The 14570-nt window shown below is 41.4% G+C and overlaps 2 protein-coding genes across 4 annotated transcripts; one reads left to right on the top strand and one right to left on the bottom strand.

Annotated features, from left to right (window-relative positions):
- Positions 1-227: 227 nt before the first annotated feature.
- Positions 228-13912, bottom strand: LOC104590369 (wall-associated receptor kinase-like 17). Of its 3 annotated transcripts, XM_088888346.1 has the most exons (3): positions 13075-13912; positions 11826-12938; positions 6375-6971 (listed from the first exon to the last, which is right to left on the bottom strand). In XM_088888346.1, exons 2-3 carry the CDS (start codon positions 12669-12671, stop codon positions 6777-6779), a joined length of 1041 nt encoding a protein of 346 aa, XP_088744472.1. In that variant the 5' UTR covers positions 12672-12938; positions 13075-13912; the 3' UTR covers positions 6375-6776. The 3 variants fall into 3 exon arrangements, with proteins under 3 accessions (XP_088744473.1, XP_010247306.1, XP_088744472.1); XM_088888347.1 differs by lacking the exon at positions 6375-6971 and adding an exon at positions 228-538 and having other exon boundaries at positions 11826-13887; XM_010249004.3 differs by lacking the exon at positions 6375-6971 and adding an exon at positions 2065-2259 and having other exon boundaries at positions 11826-13898.
- On the top strand, positions 2339-5407 carry LOC109114205 (putative disease resistance protein RGA3). Its single transcript, XM_019196510.2, has one exon. The coding sequence runs from the start codon at positions 3397-3399 to the stop codon at positions 5095-5097; it is 1701 nt and encodes a 566-aa protein (XP_019052055.2). The 5' UTR covers positions 2339-3396; the 3' UTR covers positions 5098-5407.
- Positions 13913-14570: the final 658 nt, after the last annotated feature.

The following is a 14570-nucleotide window of genomic DNA, read 5'->3' on the forward strand; positions in this document are numbered from 1 at the left end:
CTCAAAGCCCTCGGCGGCGTAGTTTGGCCTTAGCTAAAGTTCTTTAACCTTGTTTCCTAAATGAACGTCTAAGTAATAAGTCACTATATTTTTCTCTACCTGTGACCTCTTGGAAGAGAACATCGGCTCCTAGCACACCAAAAAAACAAAAGCACAAAGAAAAGAAAAAAAACACAAGCATAAACAAGGCACAAGTTATGCAAAAAGAGTATTTCATTGATGTCATCTTTGAAACTTTACAAAAAGTGGCATCGAGTGGGGGAGAACAAGCCCCTTACAAAATTTTGGAGAAGATGAAAAAAGGGGAAGGGGCAGCAAAGGACGACCCTTCAGGCTTTAGCGTTCCCCTTGGCCACATCAATTGGCATAGGTTGCTCTCCATCGGGTAGACCCTCGGACGACTGCACTCCATTGGCTGGAAGGGACCCCTTGAACAACGGATCAGGCTGAATCCCCAACTAGCTAATGTCAAACTAAGGCAGCAAGGTCAACACCTGCGCCTTGGTGTCCTTGATGCCCTCTAGGTACGAAGCGGCACCTAAGGCAACCATTAAAATTTATTCAAAATCTATTAACCATTAAAATTTAAAATCAATTAAGTAGTCCACAAAACAACAAAAGAGTTTAAGATCTATAAAAATAACTTCATTAGCAGCCTAAGATCTTCCAAAATCTATTCAACTTCTTGTTCTTGAAAGCAAATTAATAAACTCATAAATTTAGTAAAGAAGTAACAATATTTAGATGGATTGGCGATACATGTTTAAAATTCTAATCACCTCAAGCACTCATTATGTAGTAAGATTAGACACATTAATAGAACAAGCCGGATGGAGCACCAATTTCATCTGTCAAGGCTATTAGAAAGGAAAATGAACTTTATATTATAAGTTTATAATAATAAAACAAAAGGAGAATACAACAAATAAGTAGGAATTGAAGTACATGTTTCTATCTTTTCAAGAACTTCTAATTTTTCCTCAATTTGAATTGGGTTTGATGGACCTTTTAACCAATCTTGGGTACAGATCAAAGACTTAACAATCCTTGGTCTTAATGAACTACAAAATTGGTCAAGCACTTTACCTCCTGCACTAAAGGCAAACTCTGAATCAATGGTTGATACATGAATATCTAAGAATCTTTTCCTATTTGAGAAAGTAGACAATATTTGTGGCTATTCAATTTCCACCAAATCAAAATATCAAAACTTGAGTTCTCTTCTTCTATTGCATCCTCTAAGTAGTAGTCCAGTTCTGATTTCACAATTGTTTCTTCATTTCTTAAAACCATACGATATTCTCTTAAAAGATTCAGATGATTTAATAAACCCCTTTACTCTACCATTACGAACTTCTCGTGAAGGTTCAATTGATAAGACAGATGATGAATCTACACTACAAGAAAATAGACCTATAGGTACGAACAAAACCGTAGCTATAAATTCAAAAATTTGTAGCTATAGGTCTATAGCTACAGACTAGCTATGGTCAAAAAATAGTAGCTACAGTCGCCGTGGCTATAGGATATAGCTACGGACGCTAAAATCCGTAGCTAAAACTAACCTATAGCTACGACTGTGGCTAAAGCCTTAACAAACCTATTATATGCAAATTTTTAGCTACGGTTTTTAAGTTATTCGTAACTACAAAATTGACTTTATAGCTACGGTTGTGAAATAAACCGTAGTTAAATGTTACTCTATAGCCACAGTTGTAAGATGTCTAACTATAAAATTTGCATCTATAACTATGGTTTTTGAAAACAAATATGAATCTATAGCTACGGTTTAATTTGACTGTAGTTAAAAAGTATAAATTTGTTGCAACGAATTCAGGTTATCCATGGCTAAAAGTGAAAGCCTATAGCTACGGGTTAAGCAGTCTGTAGCAAAAAACCATGAATCTAGCTATTGCTTTTAACTACATGTAGATAAAATTGTTAATAATGATTGATAATTAGATCTTGAATTTCTTTTCATTACTTTTTTAATCCATTTTCCCTCTATCGAATACAAGCACAACTTATTTCATTCATAATATAAGATGAAACTTGAACACAAAATTTTAATAAAAAATTATATAATGAAGAAATGAATTACATCTCAAGGGTACTTTTAATACATCTATGTATTTAAAATCTATTACAAATTTAAGGTTCTTGAATACTTGAAACTAAAAGCATAAAAAAGAAACTTGATATGTAAATTTTAATTTGTCTCATTTACACGTGTGAAGTATCTCCTTTATCATGTTCAACCTATAAGAAAATAATAGAAAATAAGTTAAAAATCACACTTTTAGAGATATAAAATCATGTATGGAAATTTAATAATTAACTGTGCAATACAAACTTGCCTACTTCATCCCAAGCCTAATGTTAAACAAATCAAAAGTGCAAGGATTGAGATCAAACCAGAAACGAGGCTTAGGATTTGATACGTTTTTATGAATAATTTGATAGTTGTATATTGTTTTGTTTTGAGACAATGTTAAGGAAAACTTTGTTCCCCAAGGAGGTACTCAACTAGAGCACTCTTTCTTCATGTTGTAGTTTTTAATATATTGAAATTAAATAATTGTTATTATTTCCTTGTGGCTACCGGTGATAATTTCAATCTTCACAAAAGGAATAAGAAATAATGACATTTTAATAAATTTTAAGAAGTAATGAAATTTCAAGAGCTATTTCCATGTAGTAAAGAGATTACTGTTTGGAAATCTACTTGAATCTAATGCATTAGTTAAAGGAATCAGTGGAAGTTAATAACTTGAGTCTGACTTTTGAATCTTCTTACTGTAAGAGCAACCTTCCCAAAATCCTTGAGATCTATAGACTTCTCATTAATCCTTTCCAATTTCAAAACCAACTTTTTTTCTCAAAAATCCAAATTGAACCCAACTTTTCACCCTTTTCATCGATAGCCCCAACAAGCCCAGCTGATCTCTAATCACCTTGCATAACTTCAACCCTTGAAATATTTCCTTAAGAGTCTAGGAGTGACCAAACGACATTAGTAATCTTTTAGTCATTGCCCCTCAGCTTCATTAGTAATCCTCTTAATAGAAGAAAAAAGAATACATATCTTCAACAATAATGTACTTCAAAAAAACTACTACTCTTTATACAAGCAAAGCTTAAAGAGTGAAGCAAGTAAAACAATAAGTATTAGGCTTCGAAAAAAAAAGTAAAACAACAAGTATTAGAAGGTTGCCCCTTAGTCACGAGAATCTTCATATTGCCTTTTTTCAAGAAATTTCTCTTGATATCAATAAAAATATTATAACTAAAGTTTGAATTAATGTATTATCGAAGAGTATTTTCAAGAAATCATTAAACTAGAAAATCTATCATATATTAGTGCATACTGAGTTAATCAAGAAAATCCAAAAAAATATGTTTCAAAGATTGTTACAAAATGACTCTTTCAATCACTTGCTGTGGAATTCGTTCTTTCAAAATGTAAAGAAAAACGAGTATGGAGACATAGAAACAGTGAAGATGCATGATCTTGTTCATGATCTTGCACAACATGTTTCCAAGGCCGAATGCTTAACCTCTGTTGAGAACAGAGAGGTTGAGGATGTTACTGCTACTTCTGCTGTTAAGGACGAAAAGGTTGAGGAGTTGACTGTTACTTCTGATGTTCGACACTTGTCTGTATACGCTCCAAATTTACCAAAAATATTAGAAGTCTCAGAATCATATGAGGCGAACAAGCTGCGAACATGCCTTTTGTGGCTTAGTTTTGATGATCTTATGCAAGTTTCCGACTTACTTGAAGATTTTTCTGTTCAAATGCTTTTGAAGTTTAAGTGCCTGCATGTATTAGATTTGGTGGGCATCACTCAGTTGCCATCATCAATCGGAGAGTTCAGATTATTAAGATACCTAGACCTTTCAGAGAACCAATGTCGCACATTACCCGAGTCAATCACCACTCTCTTTAATCTACAGACACTAAGGCTCTGGAATTGCAGGAAGCTTAAAGTGCTTCCCAAAGAGATGAGAAAGCTTATTAACCTGAGACATCTTGATCTATTTGGATGTATTAGCTTGCAGGAGATGCCAATCGAGATGGGGAGATTACGTTGCCTCCAGACGTTACCCATGTTTATAGTGGGTCGGGACATTGGACAAGGTATTGAAGAGTTGCAACACCTAACAAACCTTAGAGGTCTATTAGCAATTACAAATCTCGAGAACACCAGTAGTGCAAAGAGAGCCCAGGATGCAAAATTGGAGGACAAGCAGAATATCCAGCGATTGGATTTGGAATGGTGCAGGACATTCGGTAGCAACACTAATGATGATGTGCCTGATGATGATGTACTGGAAGAGCTCCAACCACACCCAAATTTGAAGGGGTTGCAAATTAGTAATTTTTGGGGCAGTAGATATCCTCGGTGGATTAGGGAGATTGACTCATTTCTTCCCAATTTGGTCGGAATATCTCTCCATGGATGCTTGAGATGGGACAATGTTCCCACACTTGGTCATCTAAAATTGCTTAAGATTCTTGACCTACATCAGATGAAATTTAGACGTATCCAATTCCATGGAGTCAGCAGCAGTAATACTGGTAGTGTAGGTGGTGGTGACAACGAAGCAACAACAAACACATTGTTCCCATCGTTGAAAAACTTGTGGCTGACAGACATGCCTATGTTAAGACAGTGGATGGAAGCTTCTACCTGCTCTTCCTCTTTCCCTTGCCTTGAGAAGTTAATCATCAAGAAGTGCCCAATGTTTACAGTGACACCAAATTGTCTGCTTCCTTCTCTCAAGATATTGCGGATTGAATCTTGCAATGCCAGGTTATTAAATGAAGGATCATTTGCAGCCAATCTTACCTCTCTTACTTCCCTTCAAATAAGTGAGTGTGAAAACCTTACAGTTTTACAGGAATGGCTACTGATGAACAACAAAAATTCCCTCCGCCATTTGACCATAACAAAATGTCGCATGCTGGAGGCTATTCCCAGGGAAAAGCTACAAGTCCTTACATCTCTCAAGATGTTGAGGATAATTGATTGCCGGCCTATGCCTGATATTTTATGCCTGGAAGATCTTCAAATGTCGGAGATCAGAAAATGATCTTGAAAGATTGAGAGCTGGGCAAAGAATTTCGGCTATCTAGAGTCGACGGAGCTGTCAATAAGGCTCTCCTCCCTACCATCCCCATGTTAGTTCACAGACTCCTTGTAACGGTATCAGTTTTAGATGCGTTATAGGGAAAACTAACGTGTCATGCAGAAGGAGCCCTGTTGACAGCCCAGGCTGTCACATGGACAGAAAGAGATTTCTCGGGTTTTCTCGTGTTCAAAGGTCACACACTGCAAAGATCTGTTAAGCGTGTCCTCTCCATCATTTCCCACTTTCCTTCATTTTGTAATGATTGCTCCATTGGAAGAATCAGAGACTCAGAATATTGTAAGTGAAATTGTAATAGTGCCCTTCTCTTTCCTCAGTTTCTCTTGTCACTCTCTTTACCAGCGTTATCAATGAATTTTATACCGTGATGCCTTTCTTCTTGAACTAATTATAGGATATAAATAATGTGTCTGTATATATATTATATATAGTTCCCTCAGTTTCTATTAATGTAGTTATTGATTCTCCTTAACATTTTAGTCGTCTTTGTTTGCAGTTTGAATCTCGATCTGGTTTGTATTCAGTTCCAGTATGCTGCTGTTTGGGTTTAATTTTTACACCAAACAGCATCACAGAACTGTACTTTTATACTCGTTCCCCCCCCCCCCCCCCACCCCCCACCCCTTTCTGTGTCAATTTTACATCTGAAAAGTTGATACAGAATTTGAGTTAGTGATATAAGAGTTAAAGCAAGGCAAGCAATTAAAATCTTTGTTGATTTGAGGACTAGTGGACTGTCACTGTTGTTTTCATTTTCAGTTCAACTAACAGCTGGAGACACCACTAAAGTCAGCTTTGAAATCACTTGTAAAAGTTATCTAGTATTAACATATGCTTATAGGTATACCTTTGTGAGGTTCCATTCCTAACTTTTTTGGTTTTGTTCAGTCGAAATAATAGATTCATGCCTATACTTTGTTCTTCCTCTGACCAAGGTTCAAAGTATCAACACGATATGCCTGATATGGGGCATATCGTGTCATATTCTTTGGGCCCCGATACACCTGTTTGCAGGTATTGGTTAAAGTACCAATACATCTCTGCTGATATACAGAGGTGTATCAATACTTTCAACCATTCCTCTGACTAAGATTTGTCATGAAGACCTTCCCATCTATTAGTGTCAAGAAACTGCTATTACTCTTTTTCACCTTTCTCTTTTTTGTCATCTTTTTTTTTTTTTTTTTTATTTGAAGAAAGATAACTTGTATTATAAACAAAAAACAGTTAATGTAGCATTATATTTGCACTATACAAGGCATCCATTCCCAAACCAGACTTTGCTAAACCATTAGCCACTTGATTCAGATTTCTAGGAATCCACCTCAAGCTACATCTCAAGAGTGATGAAATATCATGGATTTCATGTGAGAAGTGAGATAGTTAACAAGAGTCTTAAGCCTGAACTGTAGCCTACAGAATAGTATTTCTAGAGTTGCCTTCCATCAAGAGAGAGCTAATCTGAAGGGTCTTGCCAATTCTTAGGCCTTCTAACAGGACACAAGTTTTCTCCTGAAGCATCTTCTGCTGAAGTAAGGCCACTGTAAGCCTAAATTAAATCCCCACTGCAATTGTAGAGCAGACCCCCAATACTCGCAACTGAAGGAGTATCCTGACCTTTGCTAAAATTCTAAAACTGCCACCAAACTGGAGGATGAAATCATTACCCTGTCTACGAGAGAGGGTAATAGGCTGAGGATCAACAGGGGAAATCTGCAGCAGCTTTGGCCAGTTCCTTTGCAAGTCCACAAACCCCTCCTCCCCACATGACAGTGTGAATAATAGATCTCCAATACCATTTGCTCCTTGCTGCCCAACTTAAGGAAATGCCATTGGTTAATGAAGTAACCACCCAAGTTCCAGCAAAAGTTGCCTTCAAAAGTCAAGTCCAAAAAAGAATTGCCAGACTTCTAGCAACTTGGAAATTGATGAGCAAACATCAGAATTGATCTGTTAATCTATTTCTAATTCACAGATAATTATTTAACTAGATGTGGCCTCTGGCGATGGCACTTTTTCTAATGATGACTTGATGAGAATGTCAGTTGTCTTCCTTTGCAATTTTTTCTTTGACTTAAAATGAATTTTCTAAATATATTATTTGTTGTTTTGGTTGTTTTTGTGTGATGCTTCATAGATATGAGTTCAACTTCAGTCAGGGCTTTCGTGCAGCCTTTACTGCCTTGCATTGAGAATATCTCTGTTTTATTTCATGGGAGATATTCCCAATGCAAGGTTGAGAAAGGCTGTTAGAACGGTATGGGCACAGGTTTACCCTGATGGAAGACAATCTCCTTAGATATACATGATAGAAAGGAAACTGGTTGTTTATATACGTTGTTGCCATGTTGAATCTATAGTATTCTTACCATAGACGTGCCCTCTCTGCTTAGTTTTCTTTTCCCTTTCACATTATGAATCAAAAAGGAAAGAGAGAAAGGAAAGGTATTCTGGTTCGTATGATGAGGAGAAATGGCTTGGTTGAGGGTAGAGATTAAGGGAAAACTTGAAGTTGCATTTCAAATTCCACAGTTAAAGCTTCAGGTGCAGATACATGGTTGCTGATGCATCATCCAAAACATAACACACCTCTTCATTTCCCTGAAATGTGGAAGTAGTTATATTTTGTTTTACTTTGACAGGACTAGAACAAGTTAGCATAATGGCATTGGCAATAGGGTGGGTTCGGGGTTGTATTTTGTTTAATATAGTTTCTCCTATTTAAAGAATGTTACTTTTACACACTACAATTAGATTTAATTAAACTTGATGGAGGACGATTTGGCTCAACCCCATGAACCCAGGACACGTGGGCATGACCTGGCCTGGTGAACAGTCCAGCCTAGCAGTACGATCCCAACTCGGCACGGAGGAAACACCAAGTCAAAGACAGTCAACTCGCCGAGGGCTAATACCTCGGCGAGTCAGTCCCCCGCCTAGCTCGGAGAGCCCGGGCTCTCCTCTAAGGGATGCCAAGCTTTTACCCACCTGGGAAGGAGCACCTCGGTGCTTCGAGGCGGGGACCCATCTGCCCTGAAGCACCCCAGTTTGTGGCAGCTCGGCGAGCCGCATGAGGGAAGGCAGGAAGATCCCCTGCCCGACCGCCGTACTAGACAAATCTGGTGACAGCAGCCATGTCCCTCGTTAGGCAGCGTCGTGCCTACCACCTTTAGAAGGTGTCCTACACCTGACAGACACGTACCCAGCGGTGACGGCCCCGCGCGTGCCACCTCAGCCCTGCTAATAACGGCTGCGGCAGGTTGGCAGTGACGGTTATACCCACCCTGTCAGAGGCCGACGGGGAGAGATAACAGATTTCTACTATAAGGAGTTTAGCATCAAGGCGGGAGGAGGATTGATCTACGGTACGCACGCTATCTCCACTCCTAGTCTTCATCTTCCTCCTTGCTTCTCCTACCAAGTACTAACTTAATCATCGGAGTGTTCCCGCCGGGTAACTCCCTCCGGGAATATTCTTCTCCTCAGGTATCTTCCAGGAGCCACGTGAGCACCAGCTAGGAGTGACCGAATCGTGCTACATCATTTGGCGCCATTTGTGGGAAACGCTTCAAAAAGCCTTTCTCTAAACTTTCACATCTTTTTACTCTCCTAAAACTCAACGCTCATGGCGTCCTCAAGCAATATCGAACGAAGCACGGAGATGAATAACTCCAGGGAACAGCCCTAGCTTCCTACTATCTGCATCAGACAGTTCACCGTTCCCCTCTCAGCGGACGGGATCCCTAGTTTGAACGTGCCTCTTGCAGGGGCACCCGTCGTTGCTCCACTCCCTACCACAGTCGGAACAACCTTCACTGAACCCTCGAATGTGCCCCCAGTGGCCAGCCCGAACCAGCTGGAAGATTTGGTGTAGTGCATGCAAGCTCAAATGCAGCAGTTTCAACAGTTTCAGATCTATCAATAGCACGTGCTACACCAGGTCTCCCAATACCAGTATCAACAACAATTCCCTCAGCTGCCCCAACCTCAACATCAGCAGCCGCAGCTCCCTCCTCGACACCCGGCCTCGCAGCAAGCCAGGTCTTGCCGCCAGGAGGAGCACCTTTCTCACCAAAGAGAGGCCCCTCAGAACCCTCCTAGAAGCCAGGCCTCCTCCCGCAGCAGACGCGGAAGAACAACCACTCTGGCTTCACCGCGGGCAGTCAGGTCGGGAGGACCCCAGCTCACCAGGTCCACGTCTCCTCGGCCCTCGAAGCCCGATACCCCGTTCCTAGAGAACCGGTTCGAGATCCTGGCCGCAGGCTCCAAGCAGGATCCCTCTGTCCACAGCCAGCACCAATGGCCTGAGCTACTTCCAGCACACACCATTCCTAACAGCACAGAGGTGAGCAGCACCAACACCGAGCCCGCCAAGAAGCAGAGACACCGCCACCGAGCTCGCCGATCTGCCACCCACGACCTGCCCGAACTCAGGGGCAAAGAAGAGGTAAGCTCGGGCAAAGCCAAGGCACCCCTCCTTTCAGTCTAGTCTCCCCTATCTCCCAAGCTCCTGACAGTCCCAATGCCTAAAGACTTCAAGCTCCCCCCTCTTGACAAGTACGACGGGTCGTTCGACCCAAACGATCACGTGGATGCTTTTCAGTTGTAGATGCACCTGGCGAGAGCTAGCGAGTCGTGCATGTGCGTGACCTTCTCCACCACTTTTAGAGGAGCAGCCCGTACATGGTACCGGAACTTGGCACCTGGATCGATAAGAAGTTGGGCGCAGTTCGCACAAGGATGCTCCCGAGTCCAGCAGCAGGCCGGCCGAACAACCGCAGAGGTAGCCTCCGGAGGAGAGGCTAGTTCGGGGGACCATCCACATGATAGTGGGAGGTTCGATCGTTGCGGGTTGCACTTCAGCAGCAGTTCGGGCGTCGGTTCGTGAGGCCACCCGGGAGGAGCAGAACCCCCCAAAGCGGCCGAGGACAGAAGAGCCAATTTTCTTCACAGAAGATGATGCGCGAGGAATCCACTACCCCCACGACGACGCGCTCGTAATAAAGCTAAGAATCAACGACTTCGAGATCAGGTGCGTACTCGTCGACTCAAGCAGCTCAGCCGACATCCTCTTCAAAGCCGCGTTTGACCAGTTTCAGTTGCAGAGAGGCAACCTGAGACCTACAGACACTCCTTTGGTAGGCTTCAGCGGAGAAGAAGTCTGACCCCTTGGGAAAACAACAGTACCTGTGGAAGTCGACACATGACCTTGCGTGGTCAGGTTCAAGCACGACTTTCTGGTGGTCGCGACCCCCTCCCCCTACAATGCCATAATAGGTCGACCGATCACCCATGTCCTACGGGCGGTGGTCTCCACTTACCATTTGGCTATGAAGTTTCCAACAGACTTCGGTGTGGGGGTAGTGCGGGGCGACCAACTCGAGTCCCGCAAGTGCTATGTCGCCGCCTTGAAGGGAAAGACCAAGGTAGTCGACGACCTCGAATTGGAGCGACCTACGGAGCAAGGTGAAGAACGAGCCGTGCCCACAGAAGAAACTGTCGCAGTCCCGACCTCAGCGGCAGACCCAACTCAGATGCTTCAAATTGGCGCTTCCGTCCAGGAACCTTTATGGTCCGAACCGGTAAGCTTCTTACTTCAAAATTTAGATATTTTTGCATGGTCCGCGGCAGAGATGCCCGGTATAGACCCCGAACTCATAACTCACAAGCTGAACACTGATCCTGTAGTTAGGCTCGTTAGACAGAAGAAATGCAACCTAGCCCCGAAGCGGTGGAAAGTGGTCGACGAGGAGGTCGAAAAGCTCATCGTAGCTGACTTCATAAGAGAAGTCCACTACCCGAGCTCACCTCTCCGGCTAGGGAACCAAGAGGTCTTTGATAGGGGCTTGCCAGCCTGTCGGCTGCTACTGTTAGATTTTGAGGAGTCGGCCTTCCTTTGGCCAATCAGGTGTTGGCCCGGTGGTGTACGGGTAAATCGTCCACTATACTATCCTTGGCTCCCGATGGGGTGGCCACCCTATTCGCAGATTCCTATTGAATGCCCTACCTCATCCAACCGCTGGGCTAAGTTATCCAGCCTATCCAGGACCATCTTGAATGGTACATTGTAACTAGCTTCTGAGTGTTATGGGCATTGTCTTGCATGTCAGTTATGTCGAAAACTAGGTGAATTAAATTATATTGTTTTTAAAGGGAAGTCTTGAAAATGTTCCCACAGATAGCAGCAATTGTTGCTATCAGGTATGAGGCCGAGGGCAACATTGTAATTTCCTTAGCATTCAAGGCTGACAGGTCTGATTTGTAGATAAAAGAAGAATACACATTAGAGGCCTTGAGTGTTATCCCAAGGGCGGAGACTCCGATGGTCAAATTAGTTGAGTTCTCAAAAAGAGGTCAGAATAGTAAGCAACAATGAATGTGTCTTTACCTTGAAGTGAGCATCCCCTTTTATAACTAACCCTGCCTTAAGAATGGTTGGAATCAATTGGTGATGTGCAGTTAGGATTTAATTTGCCTGATACCATGTGGCACGATTTAAGGCCTGCCAAGTATCCTTACATCATGTTTCTTTTTCTAGAGCAGGAAGAAGTTTCACTGCTCAAGTCTTGCAAGTGGTTAAAAAATAGGTTTCTTCATCTTAATCACATAATTCAGAGTAGTCACTATTTCTAACATTGATTTTTGAAATTCGGTGCAGAAATTCTCCATACCTCATTGGCAATTTTGAATTTTCTGATCCGCCGAAGCTCTTTTGCTACTTCCTCCATCATTGGCCTTTCTTCAGGGTTATCTTTCGTGCATCTAAATGAGAGCTCTAAACATGCCGTCTGTTGCTCTCTTCTCCCCTCTAGGAAGAGATTGGCCATCAAAATTAATCGACGGCCTTCTTCGTCGGAAATGGCATAATCCTCTGGCAAGTTTATCTGGATCACCCTTTCTCCGTACCGCGATTCGACAGAGAGAGTAGTGCTCTGTAAATTACAATTGTCCGAATTAGATGATGAATTCATCTCATCCAGGCGTCTCTCAATATCATCCAATGTCCTCAACATCTCACAGTAACTCATTCCAGCCAGAATCTCTAGCAGGATAATACCGAAGTCATACACATCGGCCTTCTCTGTATATATTGCAGTTCTCCAAGTTTCAGGAGCCATGGCTCCTTTTGTCCCACGCACACAGTCAGTTTGTACACTTGTCTCGCCCAAGGGAATCCATAGTGATAATTCAAATGCGAAGAGCCTGGGAACAAATCGTTCATCCAATATAATATTATGAGATGCGATATCCCTGTGGATGATAGGCCTAGCAGCTGCTGTGTGGATATAAGTTACTGCATCAGCAATCTCTGAAGCAATCCTTAGCCTACTCTCCCACGGTAGTATCTCACGACCAGATATGGATTTATGAATACGTATACGTTCCGAGAGAAGTCCGTTGGAAAGGACAAATTCGTAAACCTGGATGGGGATCTCGGTCTCCAAGCAACAACCCACCAGCTTCACCACGTTCCTGTGATTCAACTGGATTAGTACAGCCATTTCGTGTGTGTTCATCTTAATAGACCATGGTTCGCTGCGATACTTCTTGATCAAAATCGGACGATCTTCACGAGTTCCCTGGTACAAGTCGTACCACGGCGATCGCCGAAGATAATGTTGTTGATCGTAGTTATTGGTAGCCCTCACGAGCTCTTTGGCAGAGAAGATGCGGAAGGGATTATTTTTGCCATTACAAGTAGTGATCAGTTCCTCCAACAACTGACTTCCATTCTCCAAGAAGAATTCCTTTTTCTTTTATTCTCCCGAGAATAGAGGCATATTCTTAACGAAATTTGAATAAAGAAATGGAAAAGTTTGAAAAACAAAGTAATGGGTTAGACTGGAGTATGCAACTAGCAGTTGCGACAGAAACCAAAACAAAGGCTAATTGCACAGGAAGAAAGGATTTTTATACAACCTTGTAGAGATGGAGAGCTGCAATTAACAGGATGAAAGGATGCTCGTTGAGGGAGGGCTTTTCAGATTTCAGGTTCCTCCTCTCCTCTGGTTTAATGCGTGGCCCCTTCCTTAATGGGTCTCGACTCTCTTTAATTTTAGAGTTTTTCAGCAGCTGCAGACGTCTTGATCTCTGCCTCTAATGTAGGTTTTTAGTTGAAACTCTCAAGTGAAGGATGGATTATTAAACATCTGATTTCAAAATGGAAATCCAAGAAAGCCCCCTTCCGACGTAGGTAAGAAGAAAGCCCAACGAAGGACGCCAAGGTCCTACCAGCATAATTAGTGACTACTTATTCAACGATTGACTTTCACTCTCCAAGACGAAGAATTCCTCCTCTTTGTTTTTTTTCTCCATCCAAGAAGCAACGCATACTCTTCGTTGCCTACGCCGAGTCATAAATGTGAGATAAGACACAGAAGGGAAAAGAACCCGAAACCAATGAACAAGCTTGAAGCTCAATCATGCTATACAGCGAAGTTTTCTACCTCAAGGATATGGAATGAAATGAGATTCCTATGTATCACTTTTGTTTGAAGCAATCTCCACTGATCCTCACCCAAAAAAATCTCCACTGATCTAAAATGTAATGAGGAATCGAGGTCCAAGATAGACCAGAAGCCTTCATTTGATTTGGTATCGACCCATTTCAATTTTCAACCCCACTACTACTCATCTTCAACCCTTCAGACTGCGTTTGGTTTGATACAAATTAAATAAGACAGAAGCAATAATCCTAAGGAATTTCACAAAATATGCCATGAACTTGTCTATCAAAATATTTTGTCATGAACGTACTTTTGTGTTTTTAAATTTTGATAATCTTAATTTTTGTTTCCACCATCCCAATTCCCACCTTAAATTTGTTTCGAACTAGTGAAGTTTACATATATATATATATCAAAGTAAATTTGTTTAATCTTATTTATTTATTTTTATTTTAAGTAAATTTATTTTTCAAAATTAAACAAGAATTTAAATTTGGTTTAGATCCAATTTAAACCAATAAAAATATTAACCAATTTATTTTGAATTAATCCAGTCCAATAATTATAATAGACCGTCAAAATCTGATTTAATAAGATTTGAATAGAATTGAATCCAAACCAAAGTCGATCGATTGGCTGCCCTCCTACCAGCATTCAACAACCTTTAATTCTCCTTAGAATGGTGAGTGGCTCACCTTAATCGATGACGACTGAAAAGAAAATTTTGGCCCAATAGTGAAAGGGCAGAAAATGGTAAGGCAGTTTATTCTAATTATCACCTAATCAGGGATTAGGATAAAAAATTGGGCAACTTTATATTTGTCATTGCAAAGTAGTAATTAATTATTCAACAGCTGACTTCCATTCTTTGTTTTTTTTTTTCTTCCAACCCAGAAGCAACGCAAACTCTTATTTGGCAGCGCAGAGAAACAGAGAAGACAGAAGGGAAAAGAAACGAGGCTAGAAGTC

Source organism: Nelumbo nucifera, chromosome 5 (assembly GCF_055504915.1).
Source record: "Nelumbo nucifera cultivar China Antique chromosome 5, China Antique-T2T, whole genome shotgun sequence".
Classification (NCBI taxonomy): Eukaryota; Viridiplantae; Streptophyta; class Magnoliopsida; order Proteales; family Nelumbonaceae; genus Nelumbo; species Nelumbo nucifera.